The sequence below is a fragment of the Monodon monoceros genome, unplaced genomic scaffold (genome assembly GCF_005190385.1).
Source record: "Monodon monoceros isolate NGI ecotype Baffin Bay Population unplaced genomic scaffold, NGI_Narwhal_1 Super_Scaffold_3, whole genome shotgun sequence".
NCBI classification, from domain to species: domain Eukaryota; kingdom Metazoa; phylum Chordata; class Mammalia; order Artiodactyla; family Monodontidae; genus Monodon; species Monodon monoceros.
The window spans coordinates 50,867,149-50,890,643 of record NW_021703780.1 but is presented as its reverse complement, the minus strand read 5'-3'; the positions used below and the strand labels follow the sequence as shown (position 1 = coordinate 50,890,643).

At 47.2% G+C, this 23,495-nt stretch overlaps 1 protein-coding gene across 3 annotated transcripts in view; it reads right to left on the bottom strand.

Moving 5' to 3' along the window:
• The window catches only part of GPD1L (glycerol-3-phosphate dehydrogenase 1 like), a 57,054-nt gene extending 33,962 nt beyond the window's left edge, over positions 1 to 23,092 (bottom strand). For all 3 annotated transcript variants that reach the window (XR_003796797.1, XM_029243930.1, XM_029243931.1), the window contains exons 1-2: positions 22,947 to 23,092; positions 10,348 to 10,525 (exon numbers count right to left, since the gene is read on the bottom strand). Coding sequence is in view for 2 of the 3 variants with exons in the window: in XM_029243930.1 (XP_029099763.1) it covers positions 10,348 to 10,525; positions 22,947 to 22,993 (225 nt within the window). In the remaining variant the exon portion in view is untranslated. The remainder of the gene's footprint in view (positions 1 to 10,347; positions 10,526 to 22,946) is intronic.
• Between the last annotated feature and the right edge of the window lie 403 nt (positions 23,093 to 23,495).

Sequence of the window (23,495 nt, the reverse complement as noted above, 5' to 3'; positions counted from 1 at the left end):
TAGGTAGGGACTTCTGCTCTCGACCCCCTTCTCATACAGAGCCTGGCCACCTAAATTTTAATGAAAACCCTTCTTCTCTGGGCCTGTTGTTTCTCCTCTTCCCCATCCACCTCCACACACACACACACACACACACACACACACACACACACACACACACCCTTGTACTTCCCTGACATGGTGAGATAAAAAGGACACCAGAACCAGAGAAAAGATGGAAAAGATGTACGTTTGTGTCCCATGTTTGCAACTGATCAGCTGTGGGACCTGGACAGATGACTCCTGTTCACTGACCAGTCACCCCGCCTACAGAATGGGGATAAAAATCACCTTTCCTAACAGCTATTTCACAGAGCACTTTCAAATTAATATAAGTAACAGCACTCTGCAGTGATATGAAACAAGTGAAAGAGCTTACTCATCAGAAAAATCTACCTGCCTCCTATAAATTCTTAACCTTTAAGGCATCAGCCCATCCCTATGTCCCCCGCTACAAAATATTCCCATGGAAGCTGCCAGAGGGCCCAGGATTTCTTCCTGTCTCTTACATTTCCTTTCTCAACAAATCAAAGAACTTGTGGTTGGTTGGGAGTGATGGGTCTCTGGGACAATATGCCTGGGGGCTCACTCAGCGTGGACTGATGTCCTTCCATTGTCCTTGACCTTGCCCAAGTGCGTAGGGTTTAACCCACAGAAGCAACCTGTAACCCGAGCTGCATTTGTGTGGTGCACACGGCCCGTGATTCCTGTTACACAGGATCAAAATGAGCTCTCTTCAATGAACACAGTAAATCAAATACCCTCTTTCAGAATTAAAGCTTTAGCTAAGCCTCTATCTTATCTTTTACCCTGAACCAAATCGGGACACTGCTTTGGAAACGCTGACCTATTTCATGGGTCACCTGCCAAAATCTTCCGGAGAGTATCCACCATTAAAGATCCTGAAATGTGTTGGGAAAGACAGCTCAGAAGAAAAGGGCTTGCCTTTCACTAGCAAGGAGGACAGGTAATCAAATCAGAACAAAGGCATCATGGCTGGTCCGCTTGATGCCAGGAATCCAGGGCTCTTGGTCCAAGTTAATAAAGAAACTAATAATAATTAAAATCATTTAAAACAGAGCCAGTAAAGTCTGTGGGCCAAGTCTGAAGGTTCTTTTGTTTCCCCCTGGATTAGCTATCACTGTGCAGTGTGTGGGCATCTTGCCCCACCTCTACCACAAGTTAGCTAACTGGACACCACAGGCAACTCGCCTACATTCTTCAGGGAATAAGCATTTAGGTTAAACACAACAGCATGAGTAATACACTGAGCAAAGTACAGCTGGCACACAGTAGGGGTTCAAAAATATTGTGGTTTCCTCCTGTTCTCCTAACCTCAACATAGGCCAAGATTGTATGTGAAATTCACATCCTTGGCTCTACACTCAGAAAAATGATTCTCAGGTACAGACAACCTTACCTGATGATTCTTATATAAATATACCAGCGTGGTAAGTGAGGTTGCTTCTGGGGGGAAAAAAGAAAGCTGCTAACCCCCTGAATTCCACAATACTATACGAGTAATATAAACTTATTATGTAGACCAGTGGTGCCCAAACTGTGGTTCCTCAACCAACAGCATCACCATCACTCGGGAGATCCTTAGAAATGCAAATGCCTGGGCCTCCCCTGAGACCCAGTGAATCAGAAACTCCAGGGGTGGATCCAGTGATCCCTGTTAAGCTCTCCAAGTGGTTCTGAGGAACACTTAGGTTTGAGATAAGCTCTCCAAGTGGTTCTGAGGAACACTTAGGTTTGAGAAGCAAACCTCCTTAGGTTTGTCAACTAGCAAACACTTAGGTTTGAGAAGCAAACCTCATTGAAGATGAATCCTCCAATGAAAATGAAAAAGCTAAACTCAGGCAGGAAACAGTTAACACTGAAGCTCCTACTGAACTGATATTCTAATTTCCAGAAGCCTTTAAGCCAAAATTAATAGATATACTCGCAACCCTACTACCCAAGTCAGTGGTCATTTTTTTTTTTTTTTTTTTAATTATCTTGGCCTAACCCTCCATCCCACAGGACACCACCAAAAGCACTGAAACAGAACTCTCCAGCCTGGTTAGCTCTCCCTCAACCACGTCTGCTGTCCCTGGCACTAAGCCAAACCACAAATAATGCCTGGCACTATTCCAGGCACTGAGGACACATCAGTGAATGCAGGCCTATGCAAGGAACCAAATCCAGAGAGTTAGTAGCAAAGAAAAAGATCTAAATTGGATTTCAAAACTTAAAATTTTTTGTACTTCCCTGGTGGCGCAGTAGTTAAGAATCCACTTGCCAATGCAGGGGACATGGGTTTGAGCCCTGGTCCGGGAAGATCCCACATACCACGGAGCAACTAAGCCCATGTGCCACAACTACTGAGCCTGCGCTCTAGAGCCCACAAGCTACAATTACTGAAGCCCACGCACCTAGAGCCCGTGCTCCGCAACAAGAGAAGCCACTGCACTGAGAGGCCCGTGCACCGCAACGAAGAGTAGCCCCTGCTCGCCGCAACTAGAGAAAGCCCACACGCAGCAATGAAGACCCAATGCAGCCACAAATTAATTAATTAAGTTTAAAAATGATATCAAAACTTAAAATTTTTACGCTTTAAAGGATACCATCAAGAAAGTGAAAACTCACAGAATGGGAGAATATACTTCCAAACTATGTAGCTGAAAATGGATTTGTATCTAATAAAGAATCCTTACAACTCAGTAATAAAAAGACAACCCAGGGCTTCCCTGGTGGCGCAGTGGTTGAAAGTCCGCCTGCCGATGCAGAGGACGTGGGTTTGTGCCCTGGACTGGGAAGATCCCACATGCCGTGGAGCGGCTGGGCCCATGAGCCATGGCCGCTGAGCCTGCGCGTCAGGAGCCTGTGCTCCGCAACGGGAGAGGCCACAACAGTGAGAGTCCCGCGTACCACACACACACAAAAAAGACAACCCAATTTTTAAAATGGACAAAAGATCTGAATACACATTTCAGATATATAAGATATACAAATGGTATATTGTTTTATATTTTTCAGATATAAAAGATATACAAATGTCCAATAAGCACATGAAAAGACGATCAACATCATTAACCATCAGGCAAATGAAAATCAAAACCACAATGAGATACCATTTCATACCCACTAGGATGGCTGGGATCAAAAAGTTAGATAATAACAAGTGTTCGTGAGGATGTGGAGAAATTGAAACCCTCACACACAGCTGGTGGGAATATGTATAATGGTGTGGCCACTTTGGAAAACAGTCTGGCCGGTTGCTCAAAAAGTTAAACAGTTGCCATAAGACCCAGCAACTGTACTCCTAGGTATATACTCAAAAAGAACTGAAAACATATTCACACAGAACACTTTACACAAATGTTCCCAGCAATATCATTCATAATAGCCAAAAAGTGGGAACAACCAAAATGTCCACCAACCAATGAATGGATAAACAAAATATGGTACACCCATAAAACAGAGTATTAGTCAGCCATAAAAAGGAATGAAGTACTGATGCAGGGTACAACGTGGATAACCTCGAAAACATTATGCTAAGTGAAAGAAGCCAGTCACAGAAGATGACGTATTGTATGGTGCCATTTACATGAAATGTCCACAACAGACAAATCTAGAGACAGAAAGATTAGTGGTTGTTTAGTGCTGGGGACAGGAGGAAATAAGAGGTGACTGCTAAAGGGCATGAGGTTTCTTTTTAAGGTGATGAAATATTCTATAATTGATTGCAGTGATGGTTGCCCAACTTTGTGAATATACTAAAAGCCACTGAATTGTACACTTTAATGGTAAATTGTATGTCTGTGAATTCTATCTCAATAAAGCTGTTTTTAAAAACAGAGCTGGCAAGGCTTAGGAGGCAAAGATGTGGGCTTCCCTGGTGGTGCAGTGGTTGAGAATCTGCCTGCCAGTGCAGGGGACATGGGTTAGAGCCCTGGTCCAGGAAGATCCCACATGCTGTGGAGCAACTAAACCCGTGCGCCGTAGCTACCTGAGCCTGCGCTCTAGAGCCCGCAAGCCCCAACTACTGAAGCCCACGCACCGCAACGAGGAGTAGCCCCCATTCCCCGCAACTAAAGAAAGCCCGTGCCCAGCAATGAAGACCCAACGCAGCCAAAAATAAATAAATAAATAAACTTGGGGAAAAATAAAAAGAAGACAACAAAGATGAGATGCCATGACAACTATAATTCACAGAAGATGCTGCAATTGTCAATACTGGTGTCACACTGAGGTTGGTTAAAGCTGGACTGAGGCAGAAGAGCTCTCTACCTGGGTGACCTCCTCTAAACAAAGGCCCTGGACAGACAGCCATACACAGGACCAACAATTTTTATCCTGCAGTGACAGGAAATAAGAAATGTTCTTCCATTCAGGTCTAAGGGGAAATCAGAAACCCAGACTGCCCCAGTTTTTAGTGAGAAGTTGATGACATGGTCATGTCATTGTTACAGAAGGTTCCCCTGTGGAGGGGTCACATATGAGCACGTGATGACCTGGAGAAGGGTCAGGCGGGCAGCAGTCTGGGGGCACCAAGCAAGGATGACTCAGAGTCTCAATCAGCAGAAGTGGCAGACGTCATAAAAAACAATTGGACGTGGATGAAATGCAGCACATCTCTTCTGCTTGAATCCGCAAGACAGAAATGAGTAAAGCCAGCTTTTTAGCTCTAGATCCACATTCACTCTGAGTCAATTAATCTTATGTCTGGCTTTTCATCTTAAAAAACGGTAACAATAATCGGTCTTGGTCTAACACTAGTTGACTTTTTAAATGACTGAATGAGGTATTTGAAAAACTCTGAAATAAACATAAAAGTTTTAAAAAAACCAACAAAAACAAAGCCCTAGCTTTGTAACAGATTCTTAACACTAAACAATTTATGTGAATCATCTCATTTACTCCTCACAGCACCGCTAAGGAAACTACTCACAGGGGCCCATCTTACCAAGAGGAGGGGGGCTGCCCAGGCTCACTCAGAGCAGGCCCTCGACTCCAAGGTGTGCCCATCACCACCATGCTTCACCACTGTTCAACTTTTTAAATTACTTATTATGAGATATTTCGTACATACAAATTCTAGAACCTAGAAAGCACAAAGAAAAAACAAACAATCAAGCACCTGTGTACCTTCTGCCAGCTTAAGAAATAAAACTTCCCAATACCCTGGGTGTCCTCTACCAAGTGCCAGCAAGGATGTGGCAGGATGTGAGTTCTCAAACCCCACTAGGTGTGTGGAGATGGGCACAACTGAAACAGGAGGGAAGGGGGCAGGGCACAACCTTTAAAAGAAGGACAGCCATTGAGGATACAACATAAACTGGTTAGAACCAATTAGGCCCAAGACGGCAGAAGATTCGACTTCCGGTAGACCTTGAGCCTCATTAAGCTCTCATTATAATACATTAGCATATGCTAAACAACACACCCACAGGCACCATGACTGAAGGCCCCCCATAAATGGCCCAGAAGTGGGTGGGGTCCAATTGCTGGAAATTCTCACCCCCTCTCCAAGACTGTTAGAATACTCCTCCCACTCATTAGCCTATGAAGTTAGCCAGCCTGTGAACACTAACAACCCCGTAACCCCGAGGCCTCTGGCCTTCTGAGATGACCCACACTCTGTCCGTGGAGTGTGTTTCTCCCTGGGTGCTCTTGCCTTTTGAGACGGACTGCATTCTGTCTATGGAATGTGTACCTCTCTAAATAAATCCACTTCTTACCTATCACTTTGTCTCTCACTGAATTCCTTCTGAGCCAAGACATAAAGAACCTGAATTTCAGTAGGTCCTGATACCAGGTGTATGATTTTAATTAAAAGACAGTGGGTTCAAGTCCCAATCTGGGTTGTGCAGTTTCACTATCACGCTGGAAACCAGTGATGCCATCTGGCAGATTACAGGCTGCATCCCTGTGACCCAGCGATGCCATCCCTGGGACAGAGACAAGGCCTTTCCCGGGGGCACTGTCTATAACAGCAAACGACCGGAAACCATGCAAATGTCCAGTCCAGGGAATGGATACACTAATTGTCATGAGCCTACAAGGCTTCAGATATCAACCATCTGGGAGCAGAGAGTTCCTCCCTCGTCCACACCTGGGCACCCGGGGAGGTGGGGGGTGGAGTCAGTCATGGGCCAGGCTCTGAGGGACATGGCTCTTGACTCCCTCCTTCCCCCCTGCTCCCCTGTTCTCTGTGCAGGCAGAGAACCATCTGGCAGATTCACCTCCCCCCACGTTCCCTGAGCACTACGCTAGGAACCTTGGGAGAACGAAACCCCAGAAAGTCAAGCCCACATGCCTGGGGCAGGTGGGGGTACAGAGTGGTCCACACAGAGTGGAAGGAACTCTCTACAGAAGGGAAGGAGTAATTGATCCCGACAGATATGAGAAGGGAAGCTCGGAGGAATGGTCTGCACCAAGCATGGTTAGAGATGACCTCAGAGGCCTTCCAGAGCCGCGGGAACAGCGGCACCTTTACTCTTTCCATCAGGTACTTGGGTAACTTAACTGCCCAGCTCAGAACCCTAGGGAACCTTCCTCTCCCCACTTACTGCACCAGGAGTAACTGCAGGGAAACGCTGCCCGGCCCTAGTGCAGTGACACAGGGAAGTCATCAAGTCATCACTGTCTAAAAGGCCATGACTCAGCAGGCTCAGGAACAGGTGTGCCAGCCACCAGCTCTGTGACCTGGGGCAAGTTCATTAACCTCTCTGAGCCCTAGTTTCTTCCCCTATAAAATCAGAATCACCATCACAGTAAGAAAGCTAATAGCACCAACCTAAGAGGGTCACTGAGAACATTAAATGAGACTGTAACAAGACAGGGATGGGGTTCCCCGGAGAAAGAGAACAAGGCATGGCTTTCTTGACAGAAGAGAAGCCATCTTTGGCCTAAGCCATTTTGTGATCTAAGCCACAGTGCTTGCCTTTGAACAGGTCTCAGTAATTAATGATCAAAAGGACAAACTTATCAGGCAAGAGAAGTAACAATAGCAAAGATAACACATCAGTTGTAAAGACTCCCAGTTAGACTGGCCTAAAGCACTATCTTAAGTGGTTTGCAGGATTTAAACCGGCCTCGGGTTTAAACACCACCAGATCAACTGGAACCTAAGGAATGATGATGTTGACCATTTCTGACCCTTGTAACTTTCAATCCACTTTAGCTTGGACTCACTCAGTCCACCACCCAAGCCCCTTCATGAGTATGCATGTTCCCTTAGCTTAAAACTTCCCCAATTTTTCCCCTCCCCCTTTCCTTTGACTATAAAATTGTAGCCCACTTAAACCTCAGGGCAGAGCTCCCTCACCTGACCGCTTGTATCTCATACAAGCGTCCTATATTAATAAATCTACTTCTTGCCAAAAAAAAACTACCCCAGTTTTGTTGCTGGGGAGACATTGCTTTAGGAAAGATCCTTGGTGTTCTCCTTACTTGCTCCAAGTAATAAATCCAAGAGGTAAACCCAGTTTCTGGGTAACATGATGATATATGTAAACTACTTTGCACAGGGCTTGACACCAATGAACACTGTAGCCAAAGGCAATTGGAAATCCTCAGTGAGCAAGGTCTTTGCAATCTCCAAACTTGCTGGCATTCATCAGCCAACAAATCTGTCTCCCCCGCTAGGAGTCAGGCAGCCACCTGGGCTGGTTTTCAAACAGACTCTTACAGAAAGCCATCGGGGTGAATCTGGAACAGGAGTTTGCGAATTCCACTCACACAAGCAGCCGGGTCACCATTTTCATTCTCAGGTTCACCTTCTCCTTCCTCTGCAAGTCACTGGAATGAGGCAATAACCTAGATTTTTCCTGCTCAGGCCTAATAAGCTGGAATTTTAAATTGTCAGTCTTCCCATTTTCTATTTCCTCCAATCTTATTCGGTAATTTAGGTCTTGACCTTGATTTTAATTACAGACCAATAAAACAGGAGGGAAGGGGGCAGGGCACAACCTTTGAAAGAACGACATAGCCCAAGGACATGACATAAACAGATTAGAACCAAATGGGTCCAAGATGGTGGACAAGTCAACTTCCACCAGACCTTGAGCCTCAGTATATGCTCACTGTAACATAAGGATCAAAAAGTGGGCGGTGGCCCAATTCCTGGAAATCCCCGCCCCTTCCCAAAATAGCTGGAATACTCCTCCCACTCATTAGCCTATAAAATTACCCACCACTATAAAAACTGACAACCTCATACCCTGGTGCCTTTCTCACCTTCTGAGATGGCCCACACTCTGTGGAGTGTGTTCCTCTCTAAATAAATCCATTTCTTACCTTTCACTTTGTCTCTCACTGACTTCTTTCTGCGATAAGACATCAAGAACCTGAGCTTCGTTAAGTCCTGAAACCAGGTGTGTGACCTCAGTTGGAAGACTGTGGGTTTTGGCTGGGTTTGAGTCCCAGCACGTGGGTTCAAGTCCCAATCTGAGGTGCATGGTTTCACCAGTGCATTAGCTGGCCTAGGGATGGACCAAAGTCCATGTGCTTAGAAAGGGTATGTGAAATAAAATTCATATTTTGTGGCAAGACAAGAAAAAATTAAACAAAAAAAATTTTCTTTGCCCTTTGGCCTCCTCTCTCTCTCCTACTGTGCATTGTGCATCTACATTACACATGGACCAAACCTTCCCCATCGGCGGAAATACCTGCTCAACCATGAAGAGCAATGTTCTCTTAGCATCAAGGAGACAACTCCTTAAACATAACATTCCTTCTTTATCTTGTACAGATTTGGATTGTATGAACTGTCAGTAATTCATTTAACATAAAGCCCTCTGTCTCAAAAAACATATGTAACTATGCCTTGACTTCTAATGGGCAGAACAGTTCTCAACACTGAGATGCTATTCCCAAGTTATAATCCTCAATTTGGCTCGAATAAAATTTCTACTTCTTTCTTAGACCGACTGATTAATTTTTCGTCAACAGGTATCTTGGGAGTTACCAAGAGACACAATACAAAGGCAAAATTATTAGTTCTAGCTTTGATGTGACCACCACTCTGAATGCCAAGAAAGTAGCCTGTGATGAGCTGCAATGTGTTTCCCCAAAATTCGTATGTTGAAGTCCTAACTCTCGTACCTCAGAATGCAATTGTATTTGGAGACAGGGTCTTTGTAAAGGTTATTATGTTAAAATGAGGTCACTGGGGTAAGCCCCATTGCAACATGACTGGTGTCTGTCTTAGGACACAGATACACAGAGGGAGGACCACGTGGAGACACGGGAAGAAGAAAAGTCCAGGAGAGGCCTCAGAAGAACCAACCCTACCAACACCTTGATCTTGGGCTTTGTAGGGTAGGAGATTTTGCCACCTCAAAATATGCCTCTTTGGCACATTAATTATCATTATATTTTGCGGTATGCGGGCCTCTCACTGTTGTGGCCTCTCCCGTTGCGGAGCACAGGCTCTGGACGCGCAGGCTCAGCGGCCACGGCTCACGGGCCCAGCCACTCCGCGGCATGTGGGATCTTCCCGGACCGGGGCACGAACCCGTGTCCCCTGCATCGGCAGGCGGACTCTCAACCACTGAGCCACCAGGAAAGCCCTGGCACATTAATTATTTTAAGGTGGTTGTTTTTTAAGAAACAGCAGACAAGGAGGAAACTGAAAACCAAGTAGGAGTTGTCCTTTTGTAAGAAATATTTACATTCGTGAGGGAAATCTCCATTTGTAAGGGGGTCTCCCTCCAAGTACCTGGAAGAGCTGGGAGGACCAAATCTCTAGAAACTCTCAGGAAAGGGGAAGGCACTGACTTAAATCTGCGTAACCACCTTACCCTTGTTTACTGTGCTTTCCCCATCACCTCCCAGAACTGACTATCCCCACCTTCAACATCCTCTTTTGTCTTTAGCTGAGGATAATATTTAAGGTGAGGGCTTCAGCCATTTTGGTGAATGACGTAGTTTTCCTGGGTCTCTCCTATGCATACATGTTATTAAACTTTTGTTTGATTTTCTCCTGTTAATCTGTCTCATGTCAACTTAATTCTCAGACCAGACAGAAGAACCTAGAAGGGTAGAGGAAAATTTCTTCCTGCAGACAACGTGAAGCCTCCAGATCTGTGAGAAAATTAATTTCTGTTGTTTAAGCCACCCAGTCTATCGTACTTTGTTATGGCAGCTCCAGCAAACTAACACAAGGCCCACGTTCAGAGTCAGGAAAACCAAAACGGACCAAGCAATGAACCTGGTGGTAGAGAGGAACAGGAGACCGGGGAAGCAGGTTTCCCATCTCCCCACGTCCCAAGTGCTAACTCAGCTGAATGTAACTTTTAGAATTAACCAAAGTCTTACCACGTTTTCTGGCAGCTTGTGTCCAGGGAGATATTTTACATTTTCATGGTCATTATTTATGATGTCTGTCAGTTTTCTCCCATTAACCGTTTCTTCAAAGACCCACATCTTGACCGTGGAGGCAAACTTCTGAAGTTTCTTGACATTATCACCAATTATTTTTGCAACAGCTGAACCCCTGCAAAAGAAACAGTGGAAAAGAAAACAAACTCACTCAGGCAGAAGAGAAAAAGCACTAGATTGTATTTCAGGAGACTTGTGTTCTGATTCAAGCACTGAGCTTAGAACTCAGATGTGATGTCATCTCAGCCACAAGCTGTTTGTTTGTTTGGCTTTTTAATAAATTTATTTATTTATTTGTTTGTTTTTGGCTGCATTGGGTCTTCGTTGCTGCGTGCAGGCTTTCTCCAGTTGTGGCGAGCAGGGGCTACTCTTCGTTGCAGTGCGTGGGCTTCTCATTGCGGTGGCTTCTCTTGTTGCAGAGCACGGGCTCTAGGCATGTGGGCTTCAGCAGTTGTGGCTCGTTGGCTCTAGAGCACAGACTCAGTAGTTGTGGCACATGGGCTTAGCTGCTCCATGGCATGTGGAATCTTCCCAGACCAGGGCTGAAACCCGTGTCCCCTGCATTGGCAGGCGGATTCTTAACCACTGCGCCACCAGGGAAGTCCAAGCTGTTTGAAACTTAGTTGTTTTCACTTGGAAATACCACCCCATGATCAGGAAAGCCCCAGAATTTGCTACAAGGTCAGAAAGCACCACCCCTTGAAACTAGTAAGCACCAACCTATCTTGGAAGAGAGTATCACAGAAGGAAGAGAAATCCACTTGAAAGATGGCATAAAAATAACACTTCAAGTGTTCATGAAGTCTCCGAAGCAACTAGGCTATATTTCAAATCCATCAAGGAGATTAATATGCAGCTACCGTAGAATAAGCTGTGTTCTGGTGAACTGCAACAGGCTCCATGTGCAGTCATAAAGGAAAGACAAGCCCCAAGTGGATTCCAGAAAAGGAGCAGAGCAAGGGCATGGGTCCCCCCCAGAAGACACCCAGAGGCCTCTAAAAGCTCCCTTTTTACTGCATCTCTATTCACCAAACCTTTTCTGGTAATGAAGCAGTCTCCAATAGGCTTTCCCACAGGGGAAGAGAAGATGCTAGTTAACGCCAGTCCTCTGCACAAGAGCCGCGGGTGTGCGGCTGGTCCCCGTGGCAGAGGTGATCATGGTCAGCGGGCACCTGTGCCCATCTCACAGGTGTGTTGAGTGCACACTGATTAGGCCGCGGGTGGTACCTAATCCCGGCTGAACCAATCAAGTTCTTTTACAGGAATCTGAACAGAGAAATAGTTTCTTAGATAACTTTCCTGGTATGAGGAGCAAAGGAAAGAATGGTAAAGAGCACGTTGAGAATTCAAGTGTCAGGGCATTCATTATTTTTTCTAATGATTTTTCCTAACGATTCAGACAATTCGTGAAATGGAGTAAGGGGTGATGACAGAAAGGGGGTGGGGCCAAGCTGATGCAGAACAGATTGGAGACAGTTATCCTTATGTTTATCTTTGGCTGCACAATAGAATTACCTGGGAGACTTGGCATTATCACCAATTATTTTTGCCCATAATGCCTTGGGCTAGATGCTGGTGATATAAAAGGCACAGCTCTCAAAAGCTTCCCACCCACTTGAGAGATGAACAAGGTAAAAGGAATTCACAATCCTGTGTGTGATAAGAGGTGAAAGGGAATGAGGGACGCGTGATTAGAAGGGTAAACTGCGAGGGACTTTTAACATAAAGGACTCAGATGCAACCCAGGTAATCCACGGGAAGGCTCACCTACCCAGCGTTCAGCTGAGGGAACCACGGTGGACAGACCTGGCTGGGGTCCAGGGAGAAGACATGGGAACGGTGCTGAGGAAGACCATACCTCTGCAGAGAAGCAAAAAGGGCTTCATGCATCAGGGATGGGAAAAGCAGGCAAAGCAGAGCTTCCAGCCAACACTCAGCTAATCACAGACACGTGAGGGAGCCGGGCTAAGCCAAGAACTAACCAGCTGATCCAGAGATGCACAAGCAACAACATGTGCTTGTTATTTTCAGCACCGAGTTGGCAGAGGGTGGGCTGTTTTGCAGCGGTAGCTAAGGGATGCATCAGACTCAGCAACACTGAGGTAACTCCAGGTAATTCTGGGCCAAGCTATTGGATCTGCCACTCATGGATGGGGGAGGGGAGGGAAGGGAGGAGATGGACAACGGGAAGAAGCATGAAATTCAATTCAAGAATGAATCCAGGGAGGGACTTCTCCGGTGGCACAGTGGTTAAGAATCCTCCTGCTAATGCAGGGGATACGGGTGTGAGCCCTGGTCCAGGAAGATCCCACATGCCGCGGAGCAGCTAATCCCGTGCACCACAACTACTGAGCCTGTGCTCTAGAGCCCGTGTGCCACAACTAGTGAAGCCCGCGTGCCTAGAGCCCATGTTCTGCAAGAAGAGAAGCCACTGCAATGAGAAGCCTGTGCACCACAACGAAGAGTAGCCCCTGCTCACCGCAACTAGAGAAAGCCCCCACGCAGCAACGAAGACCCAACTCAGCCAAAAATAAAAAAAAAAAAAAAGAATCCAGGGAGATGAACAAAAAGATTCTAATGCCTATAAGGCCTAGTCTTGTTCTTTCTATATAACTTATACGATAATATATTTTTTGGGAGATCAGAAATGAAAACACTTTAATTTGTTCTGCTTTAATCTCTTTCAGTACTATCTCCATTTGAACCAAGTATTTTCTTTGCTGTCCACCTTTTCTGTTGTTTATAAAACCTCAAAAGTATATAATTCACCTCAACGTAATAAAGGCTATATATTCTATACGACAAGCCCATAGCTAACATAGTACTGAATATTCTTACCACCAAAAATGGGGAGATGGGGGCAGGAGGAAACTCTTGGAGGTGATGGATGTTTATTACCTTGATTGTGGTGATGGTTTCATGGGTGTATCCCTATCTCCAAACCCATCAAATATTAAGTATGTCTGAGTTTTCTGTGTTTCAATTACACCTGAATAAAGTTGTTTTTGTTTTTAAGTATAATCCATACCCAAAACTCCTTTGTGGCTCTGAAATGGTACTAAATGTGTTTGTCACATATGTGTAAGGAACAGGATCAAATAGCAAAGGGAGTGTTTTGGAAGAACCCGTGTGTTTGAAGGCAACTACATAAAATCCACATATAAGTGAAAACCCTGTCCTAAAAAGATGCCTGGCCTACAGAGGACCAGTCTAAAAACATGCACAGATATATTAGAACTGAGTCTAAAATAAAATGAAAATACTGCGTCCAGTCCAGTCCATGGAGGCAGTTTGTGTGTGGCTCAGCCATGGTCGGGGCTGGGGTCCCATGGCCACGGTGGTGGCGACTCCTTGTTTCAGGGGCTGTCCTGTAACTGTTCCAGCCTGGTCAGGCACAGATCGTTAACACGGCTGGGTCAAGGGCACAAGCAGCCATTGCGCCACCTGCCAGCTCGTCCATCTACTAAACGCCAGGTCTGCGATGAGTCCGGTTTTCCCCCAAGTGAGGAGTGGGGGCCAGAGGTAGCCCCAATGGCTGAGCGCTTGCCCACACACATACACACACACACACACACACACACACACACACACACAGCACCAAGTGACAATGACGCATGCGTGCCCTTTTCAACTCTCCTGGCCTCCCTGAGAGAGCGCCGAATGTCTCACGTGAGTGTTGCGGTGTTTCCCAGCTCCCCAGCCGGTGTGAATTTCCCTTCTTCCCAAAGTACGAGGCGGCCTCCACTCAGAGCCTTGGCAGGGACCAGTATCTGGCAAGGGTTTTATAATACTGTTTTGTTTCCATTCTATTGGTGGCTGCTGTTACCTTCTACTTCCGGTCTTTGGAGTGGTGATATAAAGTTTTCTTTTAAAGTCAACTTTTAAAGAAAGTCTAAGTGAATAAGCAAAACAAAAGCGACCAGGGCAGTTTAAAGAAGGTTTAATTCCATCTAAACCTCCACCTGGCAGATTAAGACACGACACAGGAGGCTCGGTCACTCTGACCTTGGGTTACTCAACCAGGTAGTGGCAGAACTGGGAGGGGGACTCAGGACGGCTGACGGCCAGTCCTGGGTCTTTACTCTGGGGTATAATATCACATTTCCCATGGACTCATGAATTACTTATCAACAAGTCTTGGGCCTCAAAATACAGACTAGTTTGCAACCTCAGCAATATTATGCCAACAAAATTTAAAAGGGACTTAGGGTGGGAAATCACGACCCAGTGCCAGCTGGGTATACACTGGGTATTTGACACAAGAGCTCATTTCATCTTTCCAGCAGCCACGTTATCCCCACTTTACAGATGAAGAAGTAGAGGCTCAGAGAGAATGAATAAGTCACCCGGTCACGCTGTCCATGTAGAGCCAGCAGTTCTGGCCCAGATCTGTTTCCAAAGCCCACACTTTCTACTAATTCCTGTTTGCTGAGGGGTAGAGTAGAATCATTTTGTTGAGAATACACATTAAGCACCTATGCCATGCAGACACTGTGCCGGCACATAGGACACAGGGGATAAAGCTGGTAAGTCTAAGGTTGGGGTGGGGGAGAATTCGAGCCAGAGGGAAGGGCTCGTGGAGCAAAGGTGCAGGAACACGGGGGCCATGGAGACTGTCCTCTGCTTTTACCCAGAGTCCACACCTGGTGGGAGGTGGAGGAAGGGGGAGGGGAGAGGTTATGAGCAGCAGGGGGAGACAGGGAGAGGAGGCTGAGAAAGGAGCAGAGGAAGGGGAAGGGGAGAGGGAAGGATGGGGCAAGAGGCAGAGGGCAGGGGTTTGCTGACTACCAGGTGTCAGGCACTGTTTGTTTGCTTTTTGTTTTTTGATTGACATGTAACTGACAAATAACATTGTATAAACTGAAGGGGTATAACCCCTTCATCTGATATATTTAGGTATCACAATCTGATTACCACCAGAGTACTGTTTTCAATGCTTTACCCACATTATCTGTTTTAAGCCTTAGCAACCCTCTGAGACAGGGACTATCACGATCCCCATTTTTCAAGTGAAGACACTGAACTTCCGGGATCACACTGGTGGTCAGTGGAAGAGGAGAGATCCGCAGCCCAGGCCATGTCTTCACCACTCTGCTCTCCCTCCTTGGGTCCCAGCTGGACAGACACTCACGTGCTGGAGGTCCTAACCTCCACTGGCAACACCCCCCTTCCCCCAACCCCTTGGCATTCACTCACCTCTTCCTCTCTAAAAAGATGTGACATTTTAATCAGCCAAGGAACAGGATGCCTATCAAGTCAGGTTGACAATTCCCAGAACTGCATGGGGTGCAGAAGCTTACTGGCACAGAAAGGACGCCACAGACCATCCCTCTTTTACCAAGGAGGAAACTCTCTAGGGAGAACAAACAAGGGTTCAGCTAGATTCTCCCCATCCCGTGCCCAGAGCTGATCCTACGTGTGGATCCAAGGGAAGAGGGTGATCAGTTTTGGTTTAAATAACATCTACTTTCTTATTCATAAAAGCAATACATGAAAGACAAAAAAAAATTATCACCTTACCACCCAGGGAGAACCACTGTTAACATTTTGTGTAATTCTTTGCAGTTAAAGGGCTTTTAAAGTACAATCAAATGCCAGAGTATTAGATGCAAATGTGAAAAATAAAGTATGTTAAAAATAGATTCAACTTGGTGAATGTTTATTTGATCTCTGGATAGGGAAGCTTTATAAGTTAAAAATCAAAGATAGCAACCACAGAGGAAAAAAGATCAATGTGAACAACTTCACATAGAGAAAAAAAGGAGGGGGAGAAGCAGATGAAAAAAGTCTTTCTGTCTATCAAAATCCAAACTGCAGAGGAGAAGCCTCAAATAGAATGTTACATTTAACAAAAAACAGGATGCAAAGTTGTATATGCCATATGATCATATGCATCACATGCAATTAACAAAATACATACCACCTCACACCTGTTAGTGTGGCTACTATATTAAAACAAAAGAAAAACAAGTGTTAGAATGTGCAGAAATTGGAACCCTTGTGCTCTGCTGGTGGGAATATAAAATGGTGTAACTCCTATGGAAAACAATACAGTGGTTCCTCAGAAACCTAAAAATAGAATTACCATATGATCCAGCAATTCCCCTTCTGGGCATATACCCAAAAGATTTGAAAGCAGAATCTTAAAGAGATATTTGTACACCAATGTTCATAGCAGAATTATTCACAACAGCCAAAAGGTGGAAGCAACCCAAGTGTCCACTGATGGATTGAACAAATAAACAAAAGCTGGTATATTCATACCGTGGACTATCATTCAGCCTTAAAAAGGAAAGAAATTTTGGCACATGCTACAAAAAGAAGTGAACCTTGAGGACATTATACTAAGTGAAATAAGCCAGTTACAAAAAGGACAATTACTGTATGATTCCACTTATGTGAGGAATTTACATGAACTCTCTCTTGAAGTTGGAATCCAGCCACGACATGGAGAAGCCCAAGCTCGCCTGCTGCAGAAAGATAGACACGTGGCCGGTCGCCCCCATTAGCCTGGCCAAAGCCTGCCCACTGTGAAAGGGGGCATCGAGGACCAAGAGCCCCAGTCCACTAAACACCTGACCGCTGCCTTATGAGTGAGCCCAGGTGAGACCAGCAGAAGACTCTCCCTGCTTAGCCCAAATTGCTGACCCCCAGAATCAGGAGCTAATCAATGATTGCTGTTTGAAGCCATTAAGTTTCAGGGGAGATATTGGGGCAGCAACAGATAATCAATGAAGTTCCAAGCACCCAACTGTGGAAGGAACTGAGCCCCAAAGTAGAATGATGGCAAAGTGCCACTAGGATAACCTTAAAGGAGTTGGGGGACTTCTGGCTTAGTTCCTGACATCATCAAGCCTGGGAGTTAGGGATGAGGGGAAGGAGAAAGACCTGGATGGTTGACGACCCCAGACACGACTTCCCACCAGCAAGGATTGAGAGGCTTGGAGATACTACTTGGCCTGCCACAGGGAAGATTTAGGGGACATGTGACTCTTCTATCCAATGGGACATGTTTTAGAAAAGAGTGGGCTCGGCCTCCTCTGGTGGTGCAGTGGTTAAGAATCCACCTGCCAACGCAGGGGACACGGGTTCGAGCCCTGGTCTGGGAAGATCCCACATGCCATGGAGGGACTGAGCCCGTGCGCCACAACTACTGAACCTGCACTCTAGAGCCCGCAAGCCACAGCTACTGAAGCCCACGTGCCTGGAGCCTGTGCTCCGCAACAAGAGAAGCCACCGCAATGAGAGGCCTGCCACTGCAGCGAAGAGTGGTCCCCACTTGCCGCAACTGGAGAAAGCCCCCCCACAGCAACAAAGACCCAACGCAGCCAGAAAAAAAAAAAAAAAAAGAGTAGGCTCGCCTCAGCACTGCTCACAGACTAATGGGTAGAAGCTGGAGGTGACAGATTCTCCTCTCAAATATAAGACTTTTCTAATAATTTACTAGATTAATTTTAAGATCAGGTGCCTTAAAAACAGTAAACTATGATCATGTCATGTCTACAAGAAATGGGATGCCTCCTTTGGAGGGAAACTGAACAGGATTTTTTTTTTTTTTTTTTTTTGGCCACACTGCAAGGCACGCAGGATCTTAGTTTCCCAACCAGGGATCGAACCCGTGCCGCAAGCTGTGAAAGCACAGAGTCCTACACACTGGACTGCCAGGGAAGTCTCTCCAGGATGATTTTTAAGACCTCATTTCAATTTGATTTTTCTTAAGTGGAATATTGTTATACTAGACATTTTGGGGAGGGTAAGCTACTCAATATTTTTGTGATGATGGGATTTGTTCTCACGTAAAAGTATGCTTCCCATTAAAAATGATAAGAATTTATAGAAACACGGACATTGGAGTTAGAAAGATCTGGGTTTCAACTCCACCTTATTAACCACTGACCTTTAAAAGTTTTCTAATCTCAGTTTTGTCACCTAAACTAGGAATAATAGTAGTACCGCATAGACTTGTTATGAGATTTAAATGAAATAATGCACATCCCAGACACAGAAAATGACCCTAAGTGGTAACTGTTATGATTATTCCCCTTAAGGGAGGGGAGGAAGTGAAGAATGATGAAAGGGGTGAAAGAGGGCTAAGATATGAAAATCAGACTCATCCCCAATATAGCTGTGATATATACACTGCACAACAGAAACAGGTGTGCGGATCAGCCTGGCAGGTGTCCTCAGCCTGGCTCCTGAGGGAAATGGGTCTCCTCCCAGGTCAGCCCGAACCGCCACTACCTCTCCCTCCAGCTTCCACAGTAGAGGTGTGTCAGCGTCGCCTGTGGACCAGGAAGGAGTCATTCTGACCTCAGAGGAGCTAACACGCAGATGCCTAAACTGTTTCGAGCTCTCCACGTGGGGGTACAGCAAGAATCATCACAGGCACTGAGCAGCACAGTCAAAAACGATGACACTGGGGGATGAAGAGCTGCCAGGCTGCATTCAGATGTTTCCAACAGGACAAAAAGGGTCAGCCACATGTCCAGCTTCACTCATCGGTGCAAAGTAGGCCAAAGCTCTCCCTGACTTTCAGTCCCAGGAGTCAAGCTGTGCTGAAAACAAGGGCAAAAGATAACTCCCGGAAACACCTCCCGCTCTTTTATCTTCTCCCTTCTTCTGCCTCTATTCCTTAGCATTTTGTGATTGGCATTGGTAAAAGTACACTTCTCACTGAAAATGCTAAGAATTTATAGAAACATGGACATTGGAGTTAGAAGGGTCTGGGTTTTAATTCCACCTTATTAACCACTGACCTTGAAAAGGTCTGTTTTGTGATGGCTCTGGTCAAGGATGATGGAACTAACACAGACAGCATTTTTTCATTAGCTGACAACTGCTGGGTGCTAGTCACTTTGCACTCTCTCAGATCATCTCATTTCATCCTCACCATGATCCTAGACAGCAGGTACCCATGTCAGGAGCAATGATTCTTGGAGAGAAGCAGTTTGCTCAAGGACCTAGAACTTGATGGGGCCAGAAACCCAGGGGGTAGGAATCCCGAGTGCCTCCTTCCACCGCTGCCTGACCCGGCCTCCCAAGGAGGTGTGGGGTGTTTCTGGACTTAGACTGCAAATACAACCCTGAGGTTTTAGTTCTAGAGCTGCATCTTGCACTGTGTCTGGGTGCCCTTCCCAAGATTCTGGTGAAGGAACTTTGTTTCATCTTTGGAGGAACCTAAGAAGCTTGTTTTTTCCTTTCTGTTGCTATTGTGAGTCACCAGGACCAAGAAAAGCCATGCCGCTTAGGAAGCACCTCCCTGCATCCTCACAGGGGGCAGCACAACAGGGCTCAGCTGGATGCAAGAGGCCCCCTTGGCCTCCTCTCTCCCACCGTCTAGCGGGCGGGACAGGCCCGTCAGTCTCCAGGTATCTGCATAGCAACTGATGATTATTTACATTGGGGGACGCACCCATGTGAGCTTTAGAGCCACCTTTTAGCTACAGATGTAACATCATTATTTCCATAAGCATTCTGAGCTGCTTCAAAGTCCCAAATGTAGGGACTTCCCTGGTGGCGCAGTGGTTAAGAATCCGCCTGCCAATGCAGGGGACACGGGTAAGATCCCTGGTTCGGGATGATCCCACATACCACGGAGCAACTAAGCCTGTGCGCCACAACTACTGAAGCCCGCGTGCCTAGAACCCGTGCTCCACAACAAGAGAAGCCACCACGAGAAGCCCATGCACTGCAACAAAGAGTAGCCCCCGCTCTCTGCAACCAAAGCCCGGGCGCAGCAACAAAGACCCAACACAGCAAATAAATAAATAAATTTCTTTTTAAAAAAAGTCCCAAATGTAAACACTGCTTAAGTAATTTCCTATTCCTGGGCATCTGGAAGGGTCCGTCTTTTGGTAACCTGTTTTAAAATCAGCAGAAGGCTAAAATCTCTTAGGGAAAAATCTGTTCCACGCTCAGGTAATATGATTCAGCAAGTCTAGCTTCAGTGCTAATTCTGATGCAAGTTGTCTTTGGACCACATTTTAAGAAACATTACTAAAAACACTATTTAAAACGTCTACTCTTGGACTTCCTTGGCGGTCCAGTGGTTAAGATTCCGTGCTTCCACTGCAGGGGACACGGGTTCAATCCCTGATTGGGGAACTAAGATCTTGCATGCCACGTGAGAAAAAAAAAAAAAAAATTCAAAACAGAAACCAAAAAAACAATCTAAAACGTCCAATCTTGTGACAGATATTTCATTCTACTTTGTACTTCTTTTGAATTTATCTTCCAAATCCTTATCTATCTGTGACCTGAAGGAAGAGATGGTGTCCACTTGTGTTCCTATCCCTGGAAAAACCACCATATCTGCATGGAGCAGACAGTCAAATGTCTTTGACCAGAGCTGAACACTCAGTGGGCCCCTGGGCAGCCTCTCTGTGTCCTTTTCTGTCCCTAAGTTCCTGAATCTCTCTGGGGAGGTCGTGAGCCTCTCTCTAGGACTAGCATGGCTCTGCACCCAGGGCAGCGACAAGGAAGCCAATGACTGTTCCAGTCTGATCCCATCATTAACGGAACCGGCAGCCAGCCCAGACCATTGGCACATTTCTCAATTGCTCTGCTCCAGTGTCACTAGCCAAGTTCTACTCCATTTCCTTGGGCTGGAGTGAGCCAAGAAAAAGTCAAGTACATCAGAGAGAAGCTGCGGGAAGCCGGGGGCATGGGGCCAGCGGGGGGAGGGGGGACGGAGGGGCAGGGCCGCAGGAGAGTCACTTCACAACTCTTGTTTCAGGCCCATATCTGGCGTAGCCCAGCCATGCCACTTCTCCTGCACCTTGCAAAGGAGGAAAAGGTGCTGTCATCTGTGGTTCTGTGGCCTCTTACAGAAGAGGAAACTAATGTTAAAGAACACGCGCTGAATGGGCGCTTTTTCAGCCTCACGGCCCACAAGGCAGCTGACATTTCACTCAAGTGACCTTGGGATCAGAACTGGCAAAGTCCAGCTGAAAGTCCATACGAAGCTCTGCAGTGGGCGGGTACCAACTCCATTACATGTGGGACAGAACATTCTGTTGTTGGTTGAAAAAAAAAGTTTACAGAAAAGTGCATAATATCCTAGTATTTGCAGGGCAGAGAGATAAAGGAATATATGTAAACATTCGCTTGCATCTGATAGAATTCTTCCAGAAAGAACAGAATAAACTGATAACAGTGGTTTTCTTCCAGGAGGTACCTTGGGAGACAAGTGTGGATGGGAGATGTTTCACTGTGTTTTTTGTGGGGTTTTTGGTATCCTTTAAACAATGTGAATTATTGCCAAATCATATACAATTACATTTTTACATTAAAAAGTTAGTTTTTAGACATTCACTTAGTATTTACTTAGCATATGCCCGGCACTAAGGTAGATGCTGTTCTCAAGAGCTGGGAGGGGAGGAGTGGAAACAGATAATCAAATAAATCATCACGTTGCAATGACAGATGTCAGCAACAGAGGCACAGGGAGAGGGCCCTCACCTTGCTCGGATGGAAAAGTGGAGAATCAGATAAGGTTTCCTGCAAGAAGTACTTTCTGGGCCAAGTCTTAAAGACGGAGACCAAGTAACTAGTACCAATTGCTGCAGGACTCCTAGAAGCCTGAACAGTGGTTAGTGTCCGGCCACCAAAAAACACAAGGACTTTAAGGACATCACTCTGAACTATTCTATACTAGTCCCTCGGATGTGGGAAAAATAGGGCGCAGCTGTGGAAAAAAGACTGAAAATATCAGATGCTATACCATATTCTGCCTCCTCTCCCCCAGTCCACTTTCCTCTACAGTAACCCAAACACACCAAATAATCCCACTGTGTAAGTTTCAGAAAGGTAACTAAAAGAGCTGACATTTAAAGCGCTTACAAGAACGCCTGGCACAAAGTGCTTTATAAACGCTAAAGTCAAATAAAGCCTATCGGAGAAGCAAAGCTGCGCAAACATCCCCCCAAAGGAGAATTCCCAAAGTCCCTGAGCTACTGGGGGATCCCGGCCTGTAGGAACTTGGATTTTCTTCCCGATACTTTATTAAGATACTAGGCTTCGCAGAAGCCGGAGCGGGACCCGCACTTGGAAGGGCAGAGCCGGCCCCGCCCTCGACCTGGATAGCAGGCGCCCTTCAGTCCCCTCTGCCTCGGTTTCCTCGATTCGGAAACCCCAGCAAGAACGCTCGAGCCTCCTCCAACTCCTCGACCCAGGCGATGTGCCCAGGAGAAATGAAGAACGCCCTGAGGATGTTGCGCAAACCCCCCGGGCATGGCGAGCAGGTGGCCTCCGTGCGCCCGCCGCGAAGTGCCGCGAGCGCAGACAGGTGCCCGCCGGTGCGCCGCCCCTCTCTCCGCGCCGCCCCCGCGAGCACACGGGCCCAGGGCCTCCCCGCCCAGTGCCTCAGCGCGACCTCCCCGGACGCGCGGTGCCCAGCCCGGCAGCGAGGCCGCCCGCCCCGCCTCCCCACGCGCGGTGCCCGGTGCCCACGCCGTGGCGGGGACGTGCGCCCTCGGACGTCCGGCAGAGGGGCTTCCCGCAGGCGGAGCCCGCGCCGCCGGCCCGCCGCCGCTCACCAGTTCCCTGAGCCCACGATGCACACTTTCAGGGGCGCCGCTGCCATGGCCAGGCCGGAACGCAGCAGACCGGCGCGCGCCTCCTTGGCCGGCCGCCCGCTCCGCCTCCGCCTCCTCCCGCTCGGCCTGAACCAGCTGAGGCTCGCAGCAGCCCGCCCCTCCCGCCTCTCGGCCAATGGCCGCTACCACCCCCGCCCGAGCGCACAGGGCTACAGCTGACAGCCGGGAGGACCCGCCCCGCCACTCCCGAGAACCACCGCGCACGCCCGGGCCCGGCTGGCCCCTGGCCCCGCTCCGGCACCGCCCAGCCCTGCCCGAGGCCTGTCGGGACTTGTAGTCCGCGCCCCCTGGATCGACGCTCCCGCCGCGCCCCTTGCTTCCCCAGGCGGTTGCGACCTGACGCGCGCTCCGGGCGCCGGGGGCTGCACTAGCGTCCCCGCGGAGCAGTCCTGACCCGGCTGGCCCAGGTGCCCCCCCACTCCGACCCTCTCGGGAAGAGCTGCCGGGGCTGCAATTTGGAGCCGAGAGAGGAGCCTGGATTGATTCTAA